The sequence below is a fragment of the Miniopterus schreibersii genome (assembly GCF_964146895.1).
Source record: "Miniopterus schreibersii genome assembly, chromosome: 6".
NCBI classification, from domain to species: domain Eukaryota; kingdom Metazoa; phylum Chordata; class Mammalia; order Chiroptera; family Miniopteridae; genus Miniopterus; species Miniopterus schreibersii.
This window is the reverse complement of record NC_138107.1, coordinates 36,728,079-36,745,302: the sequence shown is the minus strand read 5'-3', so window position 1 is coordinate 36,745,302 and position 17,224 is coordinate 36,728,079. Positions and strand designations below refer to the sequence as shown.

The 17,224-nt window shown below is 35.6% G+C and overlaps 1 protein-coding gene across 1 annotated transcript in view; it reads right to left on the bottom strand.

Annotated features, from left to right (window-relative positions):
• The window catches only part of BCKDHB (branched chain keto acid dehydrogenase E1 subunit beta), a 163,125-nt gene that overhangs the window by 41,630 nt on the left and 104,271 nt on the right, over positions 1-17,224 (bottom strand). The window contains exon 9 of the mRNA XM_081140032.1: positions 10,015-10,101. Coding sequence (XP_080996158.1) covers positions 10,015-10,101 — 87 coding nt within the window. The remainder of the gene's footprint in view (positions 1-10,014; positions 10,102-17,224) is intronic.

Sequence of the window (17,224 nt, the reverse complement as noted above, 5' to 3'; positions counted from 1 at the left end):
ACCCACATCCCCCCGCCGCCGCGTGCTGAAAGGCCACATTCTCCCAGCATAGCCTTTCAGCAGAGCACATTTCCTGTCAAACATTCCAGCAAAGTTCATTTTCCCATCCAACTGGCAGGTCAGTCAGTCTTAAGTGAGATGGACAGGAGTGGTCTTGGGACATCACCAAAGGGACATAACAAAACGCTGACCAGAGGTTACAAAGAAAGGGAGAAAAAAGAGGGAGGTTTAGCATGAATGCACCTTTGAATTCAAAGGGGGCTACAACTGACTAGAAAAATATCAAGGATTGTGTGAGAGAAATGGGGACGCTTTATCATTACCCAGAGAGATGAAATGTGGACGATTTTTTTTCTGACTGGATTATGTCCAGAGAAACTTCAGAAAGAATCATGGACATCCGTCATAAAGCTAATGCCATTTGGCTGACGCGGCTCAGTGGCTGAGCGTCAACCCATGAACCAGGAGGTCACCGATTCGATTCCCGGGCAGGGCACATGCCCAGGCTGCCGGATCGAACCCCAGCAGGGGTGTGCAGGAGGCAGCCAATCGATATTTCTCTCTCATCAATGTTTCTATCTCTCTATCCCTCTCCCTTCTCTCTAAAATCAGTAAAAACATATTAAAAATAAATAAATAAAGCTAATACCAAAAGGAGGGAGGGAAAATAAGTAGGGGATCCAATGTTTGTATCATTACATGCTGGTAATGTCGATCTCAGTACCACTGACCAGTTAACACAGGAAAAGTAAGTAATCTGACTGTTGCAATATAATGCTGTTTTCACTTTTACAATGAGAGCAATGAATCAAATATACCATGTGTGTCGGGGACAGCACTAACCTGAAGAATGACCAGATCTATGCAATGGGGTTCCACTGGTGTTGAAGCTATCCCGCATCACAAACCTGAGTAACTAGTATCACTATGAATGACAATTCTCAAAACTCAAATGTATATGATTAAGAAACCATGTCAAAACAAAATACAAAATTTTTTAAATCAATTTTATGAGCAAAATGGGCTCTCATATTTAAAACAATTTAGGAAGAAATACAAGACTTATGCCATTTGGGAGAGACATCTAATTATAATAAAGCTTTTAATTATTATGTCACATGTACATAGAAAATAAATAATTAGAAAGAAAATATAAACCAAAAGAAGTCTTATTTTTTCCCTAGGCACAGGAAAAAAACATACCCATGTATATATGTTTTTTCCTTTTCACAAAATTGGATAAGTGAAACACCTGTAGGCTTGCAGAGTGAGTTTTTAACTTAATAGTATATGCATACAAATGTTACAGTGTTGTTGACTACTCTTTTAATGGCTTTAGTAAATCCACAACATTCATAATTTATTCAACTATATCCTTGTTGTCATTAATATTGTTTCAAATATTTTCCTATCAAATGAACGACACTGAGAAAATGCCCTTATACATTTTTTGTGTGCTATGCCAACATGATGATTGCTAGAATTCCTGAATCAGAGAAGTATTGATACACATCCCAAACTGATTTCTTGAAAAAAGGAATCAACTTCTACATTCACTCTGCACCACCTCAATGCTAAATATAATTAAGTTTTAAGCAGTCACTCTTATGGGTAACAAATGATACTAATATTGCATTTTTGAAATTTGCATTTTTGGTCTTATTAAATGTCATATGGTTTCATGTTTACTGGCCATAATAGTTCTAAAAAAATAATCTGACTGATCTTTTAACTAAAGGAGCTATTAATTTCTTATTGGTATTTAATAATGTTAATATAATGCACATATTAATCTTTTGTCATGTGGTCCAGCACTTTCCCAGGTGTTATTCTATCAATTGTGCTTTTTGTCACGCAAAACTTTTCATTTTATGTAAATATATTCATCTGTAACAATATGACTGATCCTGTTGCTTTTTTAAAATTTTTTGCTCAAAAATTTCTTACCTACCTCAACATCAGTTATTTGCTACATTTTTCTTTTAGATTTTGTGGTTGGGTTTTTTTCTTTTTCTTGTTTTCAGTTCACCAGGGGAATGGAAAGCAAAGGACAGATTTGGGGGATATTTGAAGCCCAGCTGCTAGCTGGGCTGGAGGCCCAGGGCAGGGGATGGTGCTGGGAGATGGGGACAACCAGGGGGGCTACCAACCAGGGGTTCAAACAGAAAACGGCATTCCATGCTGGCAAACAGCATGACCAGCCTGAACGCATTCTGACTACTCTACTCCCCCCCCTTTCCTTAAAGGTCATGCTTCTTCAAACCAGTCTATTTTCCTTGTTTCTAATATTCGCCTTTCATTCACTGGCCAGCCCAGATCCAATGTGGCTCCCAACCTGGCTCCTCCTCTGCTCTCATCAAAGCCACCACTGTCTTCCAGTCGCTGCTTTCAAGGCACAGCCGCCAGTGTAGCCAACAAAGCCCGGACGCATTTAATACTGTCGCCCATATGCCATGGTAGAACGCCCGCCTGCCTCCGAGACCGCCGCCTGCCGCTCCTCCTCTGCCCCCCCTCCTCCTCTGCCCCCCTTCTCGTCCTCTGCCCCCCTTCTCGTCCTCTGCCCCCCTTCTCGTCCTCTGCCCCCCCTCCTCCTCTGCCCCTCTTCTCGTCCTCTGCCCCCCTTCTCGTCCTCTGCCCCCCCTCGTCCTCTGCCCCCCTCGTCCTCTGCCCCCCTTCTCGTCCTCTGCCCCCTCCTCTGCCCCCCTTCTCGTTATCTGGCCCCCTCCTCCTCTGCCCCCCTCCTCCTCTGCCTCTCTTCTCGTTATCTGGCCCCCTCCTCCTCTGCCCCCCTTCTCGTCCTCTGCCCCCCTTCTCGTCCTCTGCCCCCCTTCTCGTCCTCTGCCTCTCTTCTCCTCCTCTGCCCCCCTCCTCCTCTGCCCCCCCTCCTCTGCCCCCCTCCTCCTCTGCCCCCCTCCTCCTCTGCCCCCCTCCTCCTCTGCCCCCCTTCTCCTCCTCTGCCCCCCTTCTCCTCCTCTGCCCCCTCCCCCCCGCCCCCCTCCGCCGCCGCTCCCGCACTCTCCCTTCCCGCTCTCCTTCCCCTTTCTCAGCGTGGGCCTGCCTGGGGACTTCAGAAACTTCCATTCTGCAGACGGGGCTTTTCCCAGGGACACAGGCATCCCCGAGGCCTCAGCCGCCACAGGATAACTCCTTAATCCTCTCCTGCCCTTAGGCTCTCCCCTGAGCTGCAGACACGTTTTCATCCTCATTTCAAATCCTACGAGTCTAAAATGACTCCACCACCTTCCATAAAAGGGGCGCTTCAGTCTGTCCTCCACGGATACCCCAGCTCAGTGAAAGTGGCCTCCAGCCACCAATCGCCCAGCCCGGGCACAAGCTGAGCCCTGCTCTGCACCCAGCCTGCCTCTTCTCACCCACTCCTACCTAAGCAGCCAGGAGTCTTTCAGGTTCCCCCTCCTCTCTAAAATTCTCCTTTCTCTCCACCCCCTCCCATGTCCTCGGTTCAAAAGACCCTTCAATCTCTCGCCTAAATTACTCAAATAGTTTCTTAATTAATCTCTAGAACTTCCTGCCTCACGCCTCCCAATGAACGCATCCTCAATGCAGTGCCTGAGTTTTTCTAAGTTGTAAATCTTTCAGTGTTATTCTCCTGCTTAAATCCTTTAGTTACACCCTTTTGCCTTAAATAAGAAATACTGTGACCATTTTTTCAAGTTTTTCAAGTTTCTACTATTCCCTACTTGCCAGGAACTTTATAAAATGTACTTTAAATGCATTATATCTAATATATTTAAAAATGGAAGACCTGGATATATTGCTGGCTCTGCTGTCATGTCTACTTCCTCCATATAAAAACAAATTCCTTAGTATTACATATAAGATTATTTAAGATTTAATTCCTACCTACTTGTTGACCCTTACCTTGTGCTACAAGCTTCACATGCTATTCTTCAATTGTACCAAACCCTTCTTAATTCCTAGAATATCAAATATTTTTTTTGCCTTCTTTATTCATACTGTTCCTTTCGCCTAGAATCCCCACCCACCTTCACTCACAGGATCATACTTATCCTCCCAGAGTTAACTTGCTGTCAAATCTGGGTTAGATGATTAAGTATTTTATAATTTCAGTCTTCTGAATGAATATTTCTCTATCCTAACATAGGATCATTATCTTTTTAGCATCTATTTCTTCTACTAAACTATTAAGTATGTATAAAACAAGGACTCTATTTCTTGAATGAAATGCCCAAATTAAGCCTGTGCCCAATAAAGATTGGTTGGAAGAGTGAGTGTGATCAGCATACTGGAGTCCTAAAAGGACGTGAGAAATAACACTGGAAACCTTGGTTTGGACAGATGAGGATCTTGAATGGTGACATAAAGATCTATTTCTATAGCCAAAGAAGATCTACTGAAGGTTTTCAAACAGAGAATGGACAAAATTTGATGTGTATTTTAAGAAAATAATGAATAGTAATGTGATGAGATGTGAGAGGCTAAAGAAGACAACTTAAAAGGTACCAAAAAAGTTGAGGAGAAATAGAGCTCATTTTGATATAAGCTGATTCCTAGAAACTGGGAGATAGCCAGCCATGTGCTGGTATCTACCTTTTCCCACTGTCTCATGTTAAAATCCTTCCTTATAAACTATTTTATCATACAATTTTCTTATCACTACCAAACTTAGCATGAAGTTAGCACTTTGAGTCTAACACTCAAGAGCAAATCTTGAAAGTTTCTAATTGAAAAGTTTCAAGAATAGCCATAAAATGACTGAGACTGCCCAAGAAAAAATGGGGAGAATTAAAGGGCTGACGGCAGAACCTTGGCGGCACCTACACTAATGAGCAAAGGAGAAAGAGACATTGACAGACATGGCATGGTCAGGGCAAGGAGGAGGGCCGGCAGGGGATAAACTGTTTTTCTAACGCTCTGGCTCCATCTAGGTTTTAGTACAGAAGCCCACCTTTCCTGGTTATTGTATCTGTTGTTGTCGGCAAATTCTTTGCCATCATTAGTTAAAAAAAAAAAAGATTACAAAACTGCAGTAAACCATTTGTCAAATTACTATTCTGATAGTTTTCTCTGATGATTTTTACTTTATCAACATAGTAATTTTAATTAAAAATATTTCCACAATGATAAAAACAAGACCACTTAGGACCTTTTTCTTCTTCTTCAGATTGATGCTTTTAAGAGTGCTTGTAAATTTGGTAGTAATATTAAGTTCACTGGATAAAATCCTTTTGTATAATCCTTTCTAATATGAAAGAGTGAGAAAAGTAAAATTCCTTTACTTGAAATTATGAAAGTTTCCTTTTACATAATGGTTTGTATAAACCCTATAAAAATCTTCTCAAGCTATTAGAATATGATTTATTTAAAAAATATATGTTGGTATGTACAATTTCTGCGTTCTTATTCTAGGAAAAGAGACCGCACAGAAAGGATGAAACAATGGTATGGAAACTTATCATCCTCTCCAAATGGACTCTTTATTACAGACTTATTGCTTCCATGTGTTAAAAAAAAAAAAAAAAAATCAAAACTTTAAGCCAATCCCAATCCCTAAAATTTTTGGCATTCTTATTAAGCACTGAATCCAGAAAAAACATTTTTTTATTATCACAGCCTATCAGAGTTACAATTTATTTCATTATGGGAATGTGTTAGAAATTAATAATAAAGGTTGGTTTCTACAAGGCTTAAAGAAAGTATGCTATTTAAAGCTTAAAGCTGTTAAAATACCACAAATTACTTGGTCTCAATATTTAAATAAATAATGCCTATTTTGAATATTGCATTCTAGAACATATAAATTCATTTGGATGACTATTAAAATAGATGATATTAATACTTCTTTTTACACAATAAAGTTGGGTTTTTTTACAGCTGTGGTCACATAAAGCTGAGGAATACAAATATCACTTAAAATTAATTCATATAATTTTCTGAAATAATAAAAATCTTTGCTCAAATTATACAATGAGGTCAATGAATTTCCTAAATTCTGTTGTCTTTCCACTTTTCCACAAATCAGGGTGCACAGTGGGAATGCATAACTCCCTAAAAGCACATCTCCAAGTTTTGGGTGTGTGAGTGTGTGTGTGTGTGTGTGTCAAATGAAAGAAGGAAAAAGTTCCCTCACCCCAAAATGAGAACAGATGGGAATGTAAAATTAGATGGGAAGACACAGTGAAGCTTTGGATGACCCACCAAGAAATCTCCCCCTGAGGGGAGCCAAATATACCAGACCTCAGCTTGTTCTGCTTCCCAGTTGGCTTTCGAATTAAATCTAATAGGAATGTAAAGCAGTTCTGAGATTCAGTGTATTAGTTTTGATTTTTGTAAGCATATATTTTATGAAGAAACTACTGATAATTATAAGTAAAAAATTTTCATATTCGATATAAAGTAATCTCCTAATCACTTTTGTGAGTTTAACATTACTTCAAACTTAGACTATTAACAATAAAATTTTTAAAACAACAAAATAAATAGCTTATGAAAAAAAGGAAACAGGAATGAGCAAACTTAAGATGTGGACACTGAACTCCTTGTATAATGGAAATGCCGTCTGCTGTAAGTTGAAAAACCTATGTGACTAAAATGTAAATATATTTTATGTTCATTCTTTCATATTTTACCTGTATTACTAAAAATAGTCAATAGTAATATCAGCAATATTTCCTATACCTACCAAAAAAGTCCCTTTATTTGCTATCCAATTTTTATATAGCATCACAATTTTTCTATCTAAAATTACCAATTATAACCTTAAACAAATACCCTCTATAGTGCTGCAATCTCTTCAATTCTTTCTACTTTTAATATGGGTAATAGTTTAGAATTTTAGAAAAACAGAAAATCATGCTCTTAGATTTTTAATGCATTTTAAAATAGTAGTTTCATTATTAATAATCATATTAAAATGTGATGATAAAAATAAAATATTATTTTATAAATATTACTTTATTGGATAATAAAATAATAATTATTAAACATAATTTTAAAAAGAAACTTTGTAAGGTTAGCCTTGGCTTTTAAAGAGGTAACAAATATCTTCCACAAAGATACTTTCCACATAGTGTTTGTCAAGATTATTTTGTATATGTTCACTTTCACATAAAATTTATTCACTGATACAAGGAGAATAATTCAGTCTTTAAATCAATAGTGCTCAAATTTATAGATCATTCTCATCCATAATTTCAAACTTCTTTTCCAAGACAACAATGAAAAGTTCTCTGTGTACCTTTTTCCCTGCCATCCCAAAAAATTGGCTTTCAATATCTTAAGCATTTTACCTTTTTTAACCTTGCTAAGTATACACAACAAAAAGAAATACAGAAATATGATTTGTTCCAAGCAGTGAAAGCAACTGCACCTCACACTTGCGTGATTTCAGTTTAAACAACTCAAGGCTCTGGTGATTTGATACCGGTTTCACTTTTAATAGAGAATGAGGCCTTCCATGAAGAAGATGCTCAATACAGTACATCGCATGCAGTTGAATGTGTGCATGAAACAATTACTGAAAAGTAGATCTGGTTATTCAGAATACTTTAAATTATATGCAATCACTATTACCAAAAAAGAAAATCTCTTGGGGTATTTAGCTTTCTTTATTTTGTTTTCTCCCTTGTCAATACGTTAAAGCTGACAGGCAAACTTTTGGGGATACTATGTGGGTTATATTATATTAAAATTCATTTTCCACACTTTCCGTTTGTGCAAATAAAATTGGAAATAAGCAAAAACTGTAAACATTTTCAAATTCATCTGCATACTAATAAGTAAAATTCTAATTCCCCAAAATATCAAATGCAGATCCCCCTACAAATTTTATATTATTGCCTTAATTCATTTTCTTGTTAGTTGGTTGAACGATTTTGACAGAGAACAGAGAATATTTTATAATGAATCCAAAACTGCTATCTTCCCCTTAGAGGTGAGAGGCTCAGAATAAAGAACGTACATGCATACACACAATCGCAGAGCTTCCACTGTCTTTTTAAACCAGGTAAGTCACAAGCACTCTAGATGACAAACACTTAACTATAAAAGGAACATGGTTGGCTTAGGTTGTCAGAATTTCTCAAATGGCAGACACCTGAAGATCTCTGGGCATATTCTTGGGAGTATGAGAGTATTATAGTGTCTTGTTTTGTTTAGGTGTCTTCATATTATGATATAAATATAATTATATTCTGGTTGATCTCCTTCACAACTTTTAGCACCTATTAATATCCCATAATTTCAGGATCTGATTTTGAAACAGTGTTTATGATCTTGCTGGTGTTAGCTTTTTACGCTGACTGTGTTCCATTCAAAATACAGTGTTCTTCAAATTGGAATTCATACTTGTATTCTTGGGGCCTGAGAAACATTATTCTGTCAACATGAGTCCACATATTATTCAACACCAAGAGACACTAGATTAGATATAATCTTTCCAATTCCTTCCCAGTTTCAAAAAATAAATTACATCCTATTGCAGCTTACTAATAATTTATGAAGATCAAGTTTGAAAGGCACACTTAGAAAGCTAACTTCACAAGAGCAATTAGGTCTGTTCTACTTGTTTTCCTTTTATATTCAAATGCAAATGAATTTGAGATAAAAATAAGAGATGGTATTCAGTTGAGAAAACAAAACAAGGTTGTGGGATAAAGGTTCTATTAGCAACAAACCCTATCATTTCAAATGGTTTAGTGAACTACATATTAACTAGGAGTCAGAAAATCCCAGTTTCTTTTTTGAGTTTTGTCTCTAACTTGAAATAGCATCTTGGTGTTGAAATAATTCTTTCCTGCAACATTCATTTTTTACAAAGTTAGAACAGTATACTAGTCAATGAATAAAATGCACAATAAATACTGGGTACTATGTGTTATATAATAAGCAGTATGTTTCAAATTTTAATTTATGTAATAAATAGGAAAACAACAAATCTACAAAACTCAATGTGCTTTTCTTAATTTTGTTAGTGACAATATGCATAACATGTAAAAACAACAGTATATTTTGTTTCTGAATGTACTTATGGATTATTTTGATCTAGCTTTAAAAACATTTATGTTTTAATTTGCTTAATCTAATTTTAAAATATTTAGTGTTGTCAATTACAACTTAAAGATAGTTTATTGTAGAAATCATTGTTTACTGGTTAAAAGTTTAAAAATAAAAACTTATCATTTCTCATATATCACAATCATATATCAAGTTTTTAAACCATATACTCTTAAAGGAATTCTCAATTTATATGTATTTTAACAACAAACTCATCTTAACACCCGTTAAAAAAAAGTAAAATGTTAGCAACCTGCAAAGATATTCTGAATGTAAAATTCATAGACTTTACATTTAAAATACAGTTATATAATTTTTAATTTTAAAAATTAGGGAAAATGAAACTCATTTAAATCATCTTATTCATATCTGTGATACAAATGTGAATAAGAATTTTAAGTAAAAATTCTCCATAAGGAGTTATATAGGATATTTTTCCTGATATGCAGCATCTTAACTGAACACTTTTGAAACAGAAATAAGTTTTAAACCATTTCTAAAGTGTTACCAATAGCATAACAAAAAATGACTAATTAATAAAGTAAATGATTGATTTTGAAATTACCTATTGAATTTACATTACATTTTAACAGATTTGGTTTTTTTGTTAGGTGAAGGCAGGAGAATCTAAGATCGATTTTGTAATAACACATTTCATACTAAGCTTAAGTTTTATCAAGAAAGAAATATCACATTCAAATATCACATTCATACTTAAAAGTTTTCCTGATATCCCAGCAAATATAACTGACATTAGTTTATTAAATTCACTTGAAACTTTCTTCTTCCTATAAAAAAATTTTAAGACTTCTTTTCTAGGTGATGTAATTAGACAATTACTGAACGACAGTGAAGTGTGAAATGAAAACTGCACATTTCCAAGCACGCCTACTTCTATATGTTGTGATAGGTAATTTTCTTCTTGGAACAGACATGTGCAATTGCACAAATGTTAAAATCAATGCCAAAAAGTGACTGTACCTGAACTGTAGAGCTGATCTCCGATGCGAAGCCTCCTGTCAAGGGAGCTTCGTGACTGATTAGCAGTCGCCCTGTTTTGATCACAGACTGAAAAAGAAAAGGAAAACTTAATGTTCAAGAGAATACCCATTTTCAAGTATATGATGGTACTTTTGATTAAGCAATAAAAATAAAATATTTCAATTCAATACATAATAAAAAATTAGTAATTCTATGCCAAATATGTTACAACACAACTCTTTCAACTGGACAGTCATTTGATTTTGCCCTGTTAATCCTAGTACAAAATAAGAGACTTATAATTCAGTGTATTTCATTATAAAATAGTTTTGTTATAAACTGAATTACTGTATTTCACATTTTCATATCTCAATCTTTTTTCTTCATATTACTTTAAGAATAAAAGTATTTTTTAACACTTTTGGGGGTATAGTTTCATATAAACAGACAGTCTTAGGAAATACTGCTTTGTGGGGAAGGAAAGCTCAAAAATAGCATGTAAACTATAGCAAAGGAAAAGTTCATGTTACTAGATATTCAAGGAGACCTAGAAGGAAAAAATCATTGCAAAAGTAAAAGGTTTACAACCCTCAGTCCACGTGCATTAAAATCTGGTTAAGAACCTCAACTCCATTTTAACGTAGAAAATGTCAAAAATAATAAAGATGTATTCTCAATGCTGGCTCAGTGTGGTTGTTCACACTGTGCATGACATACTCTGTGCAATAATAAATCAAAAAGTATAGCTATGACATCATAGCAGGATACCAACTTTGTTGAAAGGTAAAAAAATACTAAAATCAACAGCAAGTTATTACTTAAAATATGCTAAACAATTACCACATTACAAAGAGAAGTGGTAATTCCTCCTCTACATTTCTAATAATTTATCACTTTCCTTAAATTCTACATTACTATTTTATGATTATGAAATAAAATCTTCCAAGTGAAAATATGTATATAAGTTAATTTTTTCCTTCATTCTAGGCAATTAGAGTTTAGAATTTTAAAAGAATGCAGCAGTTTAAACTAGCAGATGTTAAACTCCAAGATATGGCCAGTAGCCGTGACAAAAACAAGTTACTGTATCTACTAAGTAAACAGTGACTGAGGAACATAAAATTTTATGAGCACCATACCTACCCCCAATGAAATGCTAAACTTGGAATATTGCTGTTTGAATTTTTAGAACTGCGATTAGTTATGCTATTTATGACATTCACAAATTAAATTTTTTTCCACAAGTTCTTTTTCTTTTTTTTTTCTTTTTTGCTCAAACCCTCCACTCCACCCCTCTAAACACCCTCCCCACCAGAGCTGTCACAAATTAAATTTTCATGTACCTGGTTAGAAAAGTAAAGAAACAAAAATATTCATGATCACGAAAAAACAAATGTATTCTCAAAGAATTCTCCAATAGATGTCCTGATTTAAAGAATTATTGATTAAAAAAACAGATTTGACAATCAAATCTTCCTTATAGCTCAAAAACCCAGACCTCTGCCAATGTAATAGTGTCTAAAGATGACAGCTAAAATCTACTCCAGTTAGGTAATGCATCTTAAATTTCTAAGAGGTAGAAATGAGAAACGTCTATAAAAATGCTACTGTTACCTTAAAACTCCACATAACAGAATTAGCCCTCTGAACTGAGACCCATCCAAATGACAACTTTTCAAATGACCCCTAAAGGCCAATAAGCAACCTAGGCTTCCTATAGCCCATCCGGTGTAGTGAGGAAACTAAGCACAGATGTACCCAGGACAAAAGCTTCCAGCCTGGGAGTTCGTACAACAGGAGGTGCAAGCAGATGAAATCCAGAGACCTTGAGAGTCTTTCCACAGGAGAAAGGCTAAACAAACCAAGATATATCAATACAGTCAAGTATTACACAGCCATCAATAAGGCTGAGAAGACTAAGGACGTGAAATGATGCCCATAACTTTGACAAAATAAGTAAATTACAGAATAATTTAATCTCATGAAAAACCAGCACCACAGCAGTGGGAACACCAACAAGCACAGTCCTACACATATGGAGCCACAATGAGTCAGGAGGATTCATTCCAAACTATCAAAACTTACTCCTCCTGAAGGATGACAGTAAAGGAATTGCAGGGAAGGGACTTTGGTTTTTTACATTATATAAAAAATACTTTTATATTATTGAAGTATTTTCAATAAGACTAAAATAAATACAAATAAGGGGAATATGTCTGAATTAATGCTGAAGGTAACAAATACGTATTATGTAGCAGTCTAATTTCCTCAGAAAAATGTACCATGTTTTTCTGGTGTTTTAGGACTAGTTTAAGATACAAGAAAATCCAAACTGCAGCAGCAAAGAGACAAACTAAAAACACAGGGAACAGGCCTTCCCATGCCAACCTTTGTAAGATCTGCTGAAGGTGAGGACTTTATCCAGCCCATCTCTTGACCAGCAAGCTCTTGGATCCTAGTGAAGTTCTTCAACACCTCTGTATGTGTGCTATGTAAACAAGCACGTTCTTGAAAGGAGTTATGCACTGACAGTTAAAGAAGTAATTCCAGAAATTCCTAAAACACTAAGAGATGGAGGGAACTGTCATAGTATACAAACCAGTAAGAGAGAGGCAGTGTGGCAAGAAGAGAGGAGTCAGAAATGATGATCATAATCAAGAACAACTGATCATTGCAGGAGTTGCCATGTGCTAGGCTTTGAGCTCAGCATTTTACACTGACCACTTCATTTTATTTGGAAAGTACCTAAGTTTCATTTTTGCTTCTTAAAATCAGCTCTGATATCTGAAAAGTATTAAAATATATAAAACAAATTATATCAAAATTCTGAAAAATGCCAAAATTTAGAAGTAACACTGATATTTCAAAGTCACACCCTCAAATATAAGTAGCATATATCATTGAAAGACTGAGTCTATAAATACAGTTCAGTGGTTTTGTAAGGTATAATATAAATTCAACTTGCTTTATGTTTTTTGTGCTTCATAATTTTAATTTACCAAAATTTCTGAAGATGGCTCCTTTACTATTTTGAAAATTATTAACATTTTGTTAATACTATAATGAGATTGTACAAATCTACAAGTTTGAAGAGAGTTACTTTTTCTGTTTTTTATTCAATTAGATATTTTGATTAAACTATATATTTCTGTCAACTGTAATAAGCAATTAATTTTTATACACTGAGGCACAATGCTATAAAACTGCTGGAAAATTCTTCTAGCTAAATTTAGTATTTTGATGTATTTAGTAAAAATTAATATGGTGCCTTTCAAAGGAGACAGCTGTTAAATTTTTTCAAATAAGTAACTATAGCTATAAATACAAATAATACTTTAAAATTTATAAAATCAATTTTCTTTTGAGATAAATGTATTTCATGACTTGAAAAACTTTTAAAGGTTTAAACAACTTTTCAGTACGAAAGCTGAACTTATCAAAGGCAGGAAAGATCACATAAGGCTGGATTTTCCAGTATCTGCTGCTTCAACTTCTTACCACTGAAACCTGCTCCAAGGACTCTGGCCATAGGCAGCCGGAGCACCAGTAAGTTAGAGGGGACAAATGTACCAGGGAAAGCTGTGCCAATAAAAGACTAGACTGAGAATAACTGTTCTCTGTGTCCTCTACCACAAAACAAAAGGGCTTTGTTCCCTACAGGGTCTCAAGACAATGTATCAAGAAAACTTAAAAAGCAATTCTGAAAGGCAAGGAGCAAAACAGCCTGTGGGCTGCTCAGTCGGTCAGCAATGGTCTGCCCAGGATTTCCCCCGAGGAATCTCACTCTTTCTCACTATTTCGGTTAGTGGCCTCCTTTCCCAGAGCAGCAACAGAATACTATTACAAGAGCAGCTATCAAAATCTCAACACAAGACCGCATCCCCAACAACACGCATATCATGACACCCCTCTTCTGACAGAACCCCGAAGATACCTTGTTCCTGACTGGGCCACTTCATGACTTTCCCATTGTTCATCTTCTTCCCAGACGTCATTACTAATGGTCATAGCTTCAAGTTTTCTAGGCAGGATATCTAGCACAATGCTCAGAATATGGTATACACTCAAGAAATTTAATTAGTTAAAAGTCTATTAAAATAAACTATATTAAGCATGTTCTCATTTAACTTACGAAACTATTGCTTTCTTGGCAAAATCCATTCTTAAAAGAGTGCAAACATATGCTTCAGCACATCCCAGAACAATTTAAATATAAAATAGACTCCAAATTGAGAATATTTTAATGTAGCTTTAACAATAAGATATCTGTGATAATAGCAGAGTTGCTAAGTTATACTCCATTAAAATGATTGCACAGGTTTTGGCTGTCCAAACATTGGACATATGTTTTAGTGAATGTAGCCTCTAAAGATTTTAACACAATCCAACCAGGAAAACTGTTAAACTGTCATTCCAGGAGAAAAATAAAAGAGACAGGCAGACCATTAAGCTTGCATATGACTGAAAGTGTAACAGTGACATTCAAAAAGCAAATATATAGATACATATTATTTATTGCTCACTCAAAATCTATAGCAAGATTTTTTTTCCCTATGAAGCAACTCAACCTGACCAACACCAAGTTCGGCCACCCTTTCTGACTGCTGTAAGTAGGAAACTAACACTTTGGATAGGCAATTTATAGCTCTTTAACATTTTCTGCTAAATACAAAGCTAATGAAAAGCAAAGAAAATCACAACTGACGTTTTCCACTTCCCTTTTGAAATCAAAGCTGCTTATAAATACATATGAGCAGAAATAATAGTAAAATCATACACTTGTGTTTCATTAATCAAATACACTAATTAATATTTATGTGCACAACTTACAATCATTAAAGACATGATTTTAATTAGCTTCAAATTCACTGCAAATGAATTAAGTTTTTGAAATGTTTTCTTGTTTAGTAGCCAAATGCATTAAAAAAAATTAACCAGAAAAACCTCACAATTAATCCCAGGCTAACAAATGTATTAATATATGCCTAGTGACTATTATCAACCAGCATGATCTTCACACACAATCACCACGAGCTGATATTCTACTGGAGAGATGCCAATGATCAAAGAGAAAGCGCAGTCATGAAGTCCAGAGAAAGTTCGGAAAAGTCCATTTTGGCAGGGATATTAGTGATGGAGTTACAAATATTTTGGTATTGCAGGGAAGTGGTGCGAGCTGAGTAAACCTAAGTCCTCAGTGCTCCATCACCCATATGCAACACGTAGGTAAGGGGGCAAGTGACACAGAGAACTGAATGACGTCAGCAGGAGAATGAGCAAACAGTGCCCGGAAGGCACGAAATGTGGGGGTTCAGCCATCCTCACGGAGCCCCACTTGCCTGAATTATTTGTATGATCAGAGCTGAAACACGGAAGAGCCTATGAAAAACGACTTTTGCAAAAACTAGAAGTGGACATCTTTCTGAATGTTACACCAATTAAACAATAACTCCCCAGCCCCTGGCAACCATCATCATTCCACTTTGTCTCTATAAATTTGACTACTCTAGGAACTTCCTATAAGTGGAATCATCAGTGTTTGTCTTTTTGTGACTTATTTCACTTAGCATAATGTCTTCAAGGGTCATCCTTGTTGTAGAATCTGTCAAAATGTTTCTCCTTAAGGCTGAATAATATCCCATTGCATGCATATGCAACATTTTGTTTATCCATTCGTCTCTTGAACATGTGGATTACTTGTGCCTTTTGGCTATTGTGAATAAAGCTGCTATGAACCTCAGTGTATAAATATCATTTTGAGTCTCTGCTTTCACTTCTTTTGGGTATATACCCAGAAGTGGAATTGCTGATCTCTTGGCAATACTATGTTTAAATTTTTTTGAAATAGCCATACCATTTCCACAGCATCTGCATCATTTTGAATTCCCACCACCAATGCACAGGGGTTCCCATTTCTCTATAGCCTCACCAACACTTGTTATTTTCTGTTTTTTTAATAGTAGACATCCTAATGGGTGTGGTGTAGTATCTTGTGGTTTTGATTTTGATTTGCATTTCCCTAAAGATTATTGATGTGTAATTACTAATCATTTTATAATCTTTTTCTTTTCAATTTGTAATCAGGCTCTTTATATTTTGTTGTTATACAAAGAGTGTTTTAAGAGCACTAATGCACCTAATTTCTTAAATTGGTATCTTTGGGGACTGGAAATAACATCTTTTCAGAAAATGATATTCCATATGGGAAAAAATATAATCAAACTCAATGGTTCACCATGTCTTCCTTCCTGAAAAAAGCTTCTCATCTGGTTTCCTCACCATCCTCCATTCCAAAACAGACACAAGGACATTTCTTCAAAAGATCACTAATGTCACATAGATCCTTTGCCAAATTGATTATCTAAGACAGCACTCCTCTCCTGAGAAGTCTTCAATAGTAAATCAGCTAGCCAGAATCACAAAGATAAGTTATAAACAGTAACAGCAGTGCAGTCCACTGCCCCAGGAAACCATGGAGTCCAGTTACACACTGCAGAACCTTCTGAGCCTTTTATCTTTGTTCCATTCATACACTGCCCACAATTAGGATAGAATAACGTCAACAAAAATACTGTGGAACATGAGTACAAACCAGACAATCACCTTCATCGTCTTATTTGAGTATTACATGCTATTTCCCAATAGATTTTTAATGTTGTATAAGTTCCAGAGGTCATTGGTTCATATCAAAACCAATTTCTTGAACCACTCACATGTGCCAATCTTGGGGAAACAAAGGTGAGTTAACAAGGTTCTTTAAAGGATTGTAACATGGGTTCCCACAAGCCTAGGGCAAAGCATATTCAAAAAGAAGAAAAGCAATTTTAAGATTATTAAGGCAGAATACAGGAATTAAGAATCAAATTTCTCTCTCCCTCTCTCTCAAATCAGTTCTTTTTAAAATATTGAAAAATAAAAAGCCCTGGCTGGTGTGGCTCAGTTGCTTGAAGCATTGTCCTCCACAGCAAAGGTAGTGACGTGGTAGGGTTGATTCCTGGTCAGGGCACATACCCAGGTTGTGGGCTGGATCTCCAGTCGGGGCCCATGTGGGAGGCAGCGAATCTATGTCTGTCTGTCTCTCTCAAACAAATCAATTTTTTAAAAGTATAAAAAAAAAAACAAGTTATATTTTTTAAAAACAATGGGTGTTTTTTAGAATTATAAATTTTAACTCCTGAGGTTTTTTCCAAATAATACTGAAAAAAATGAA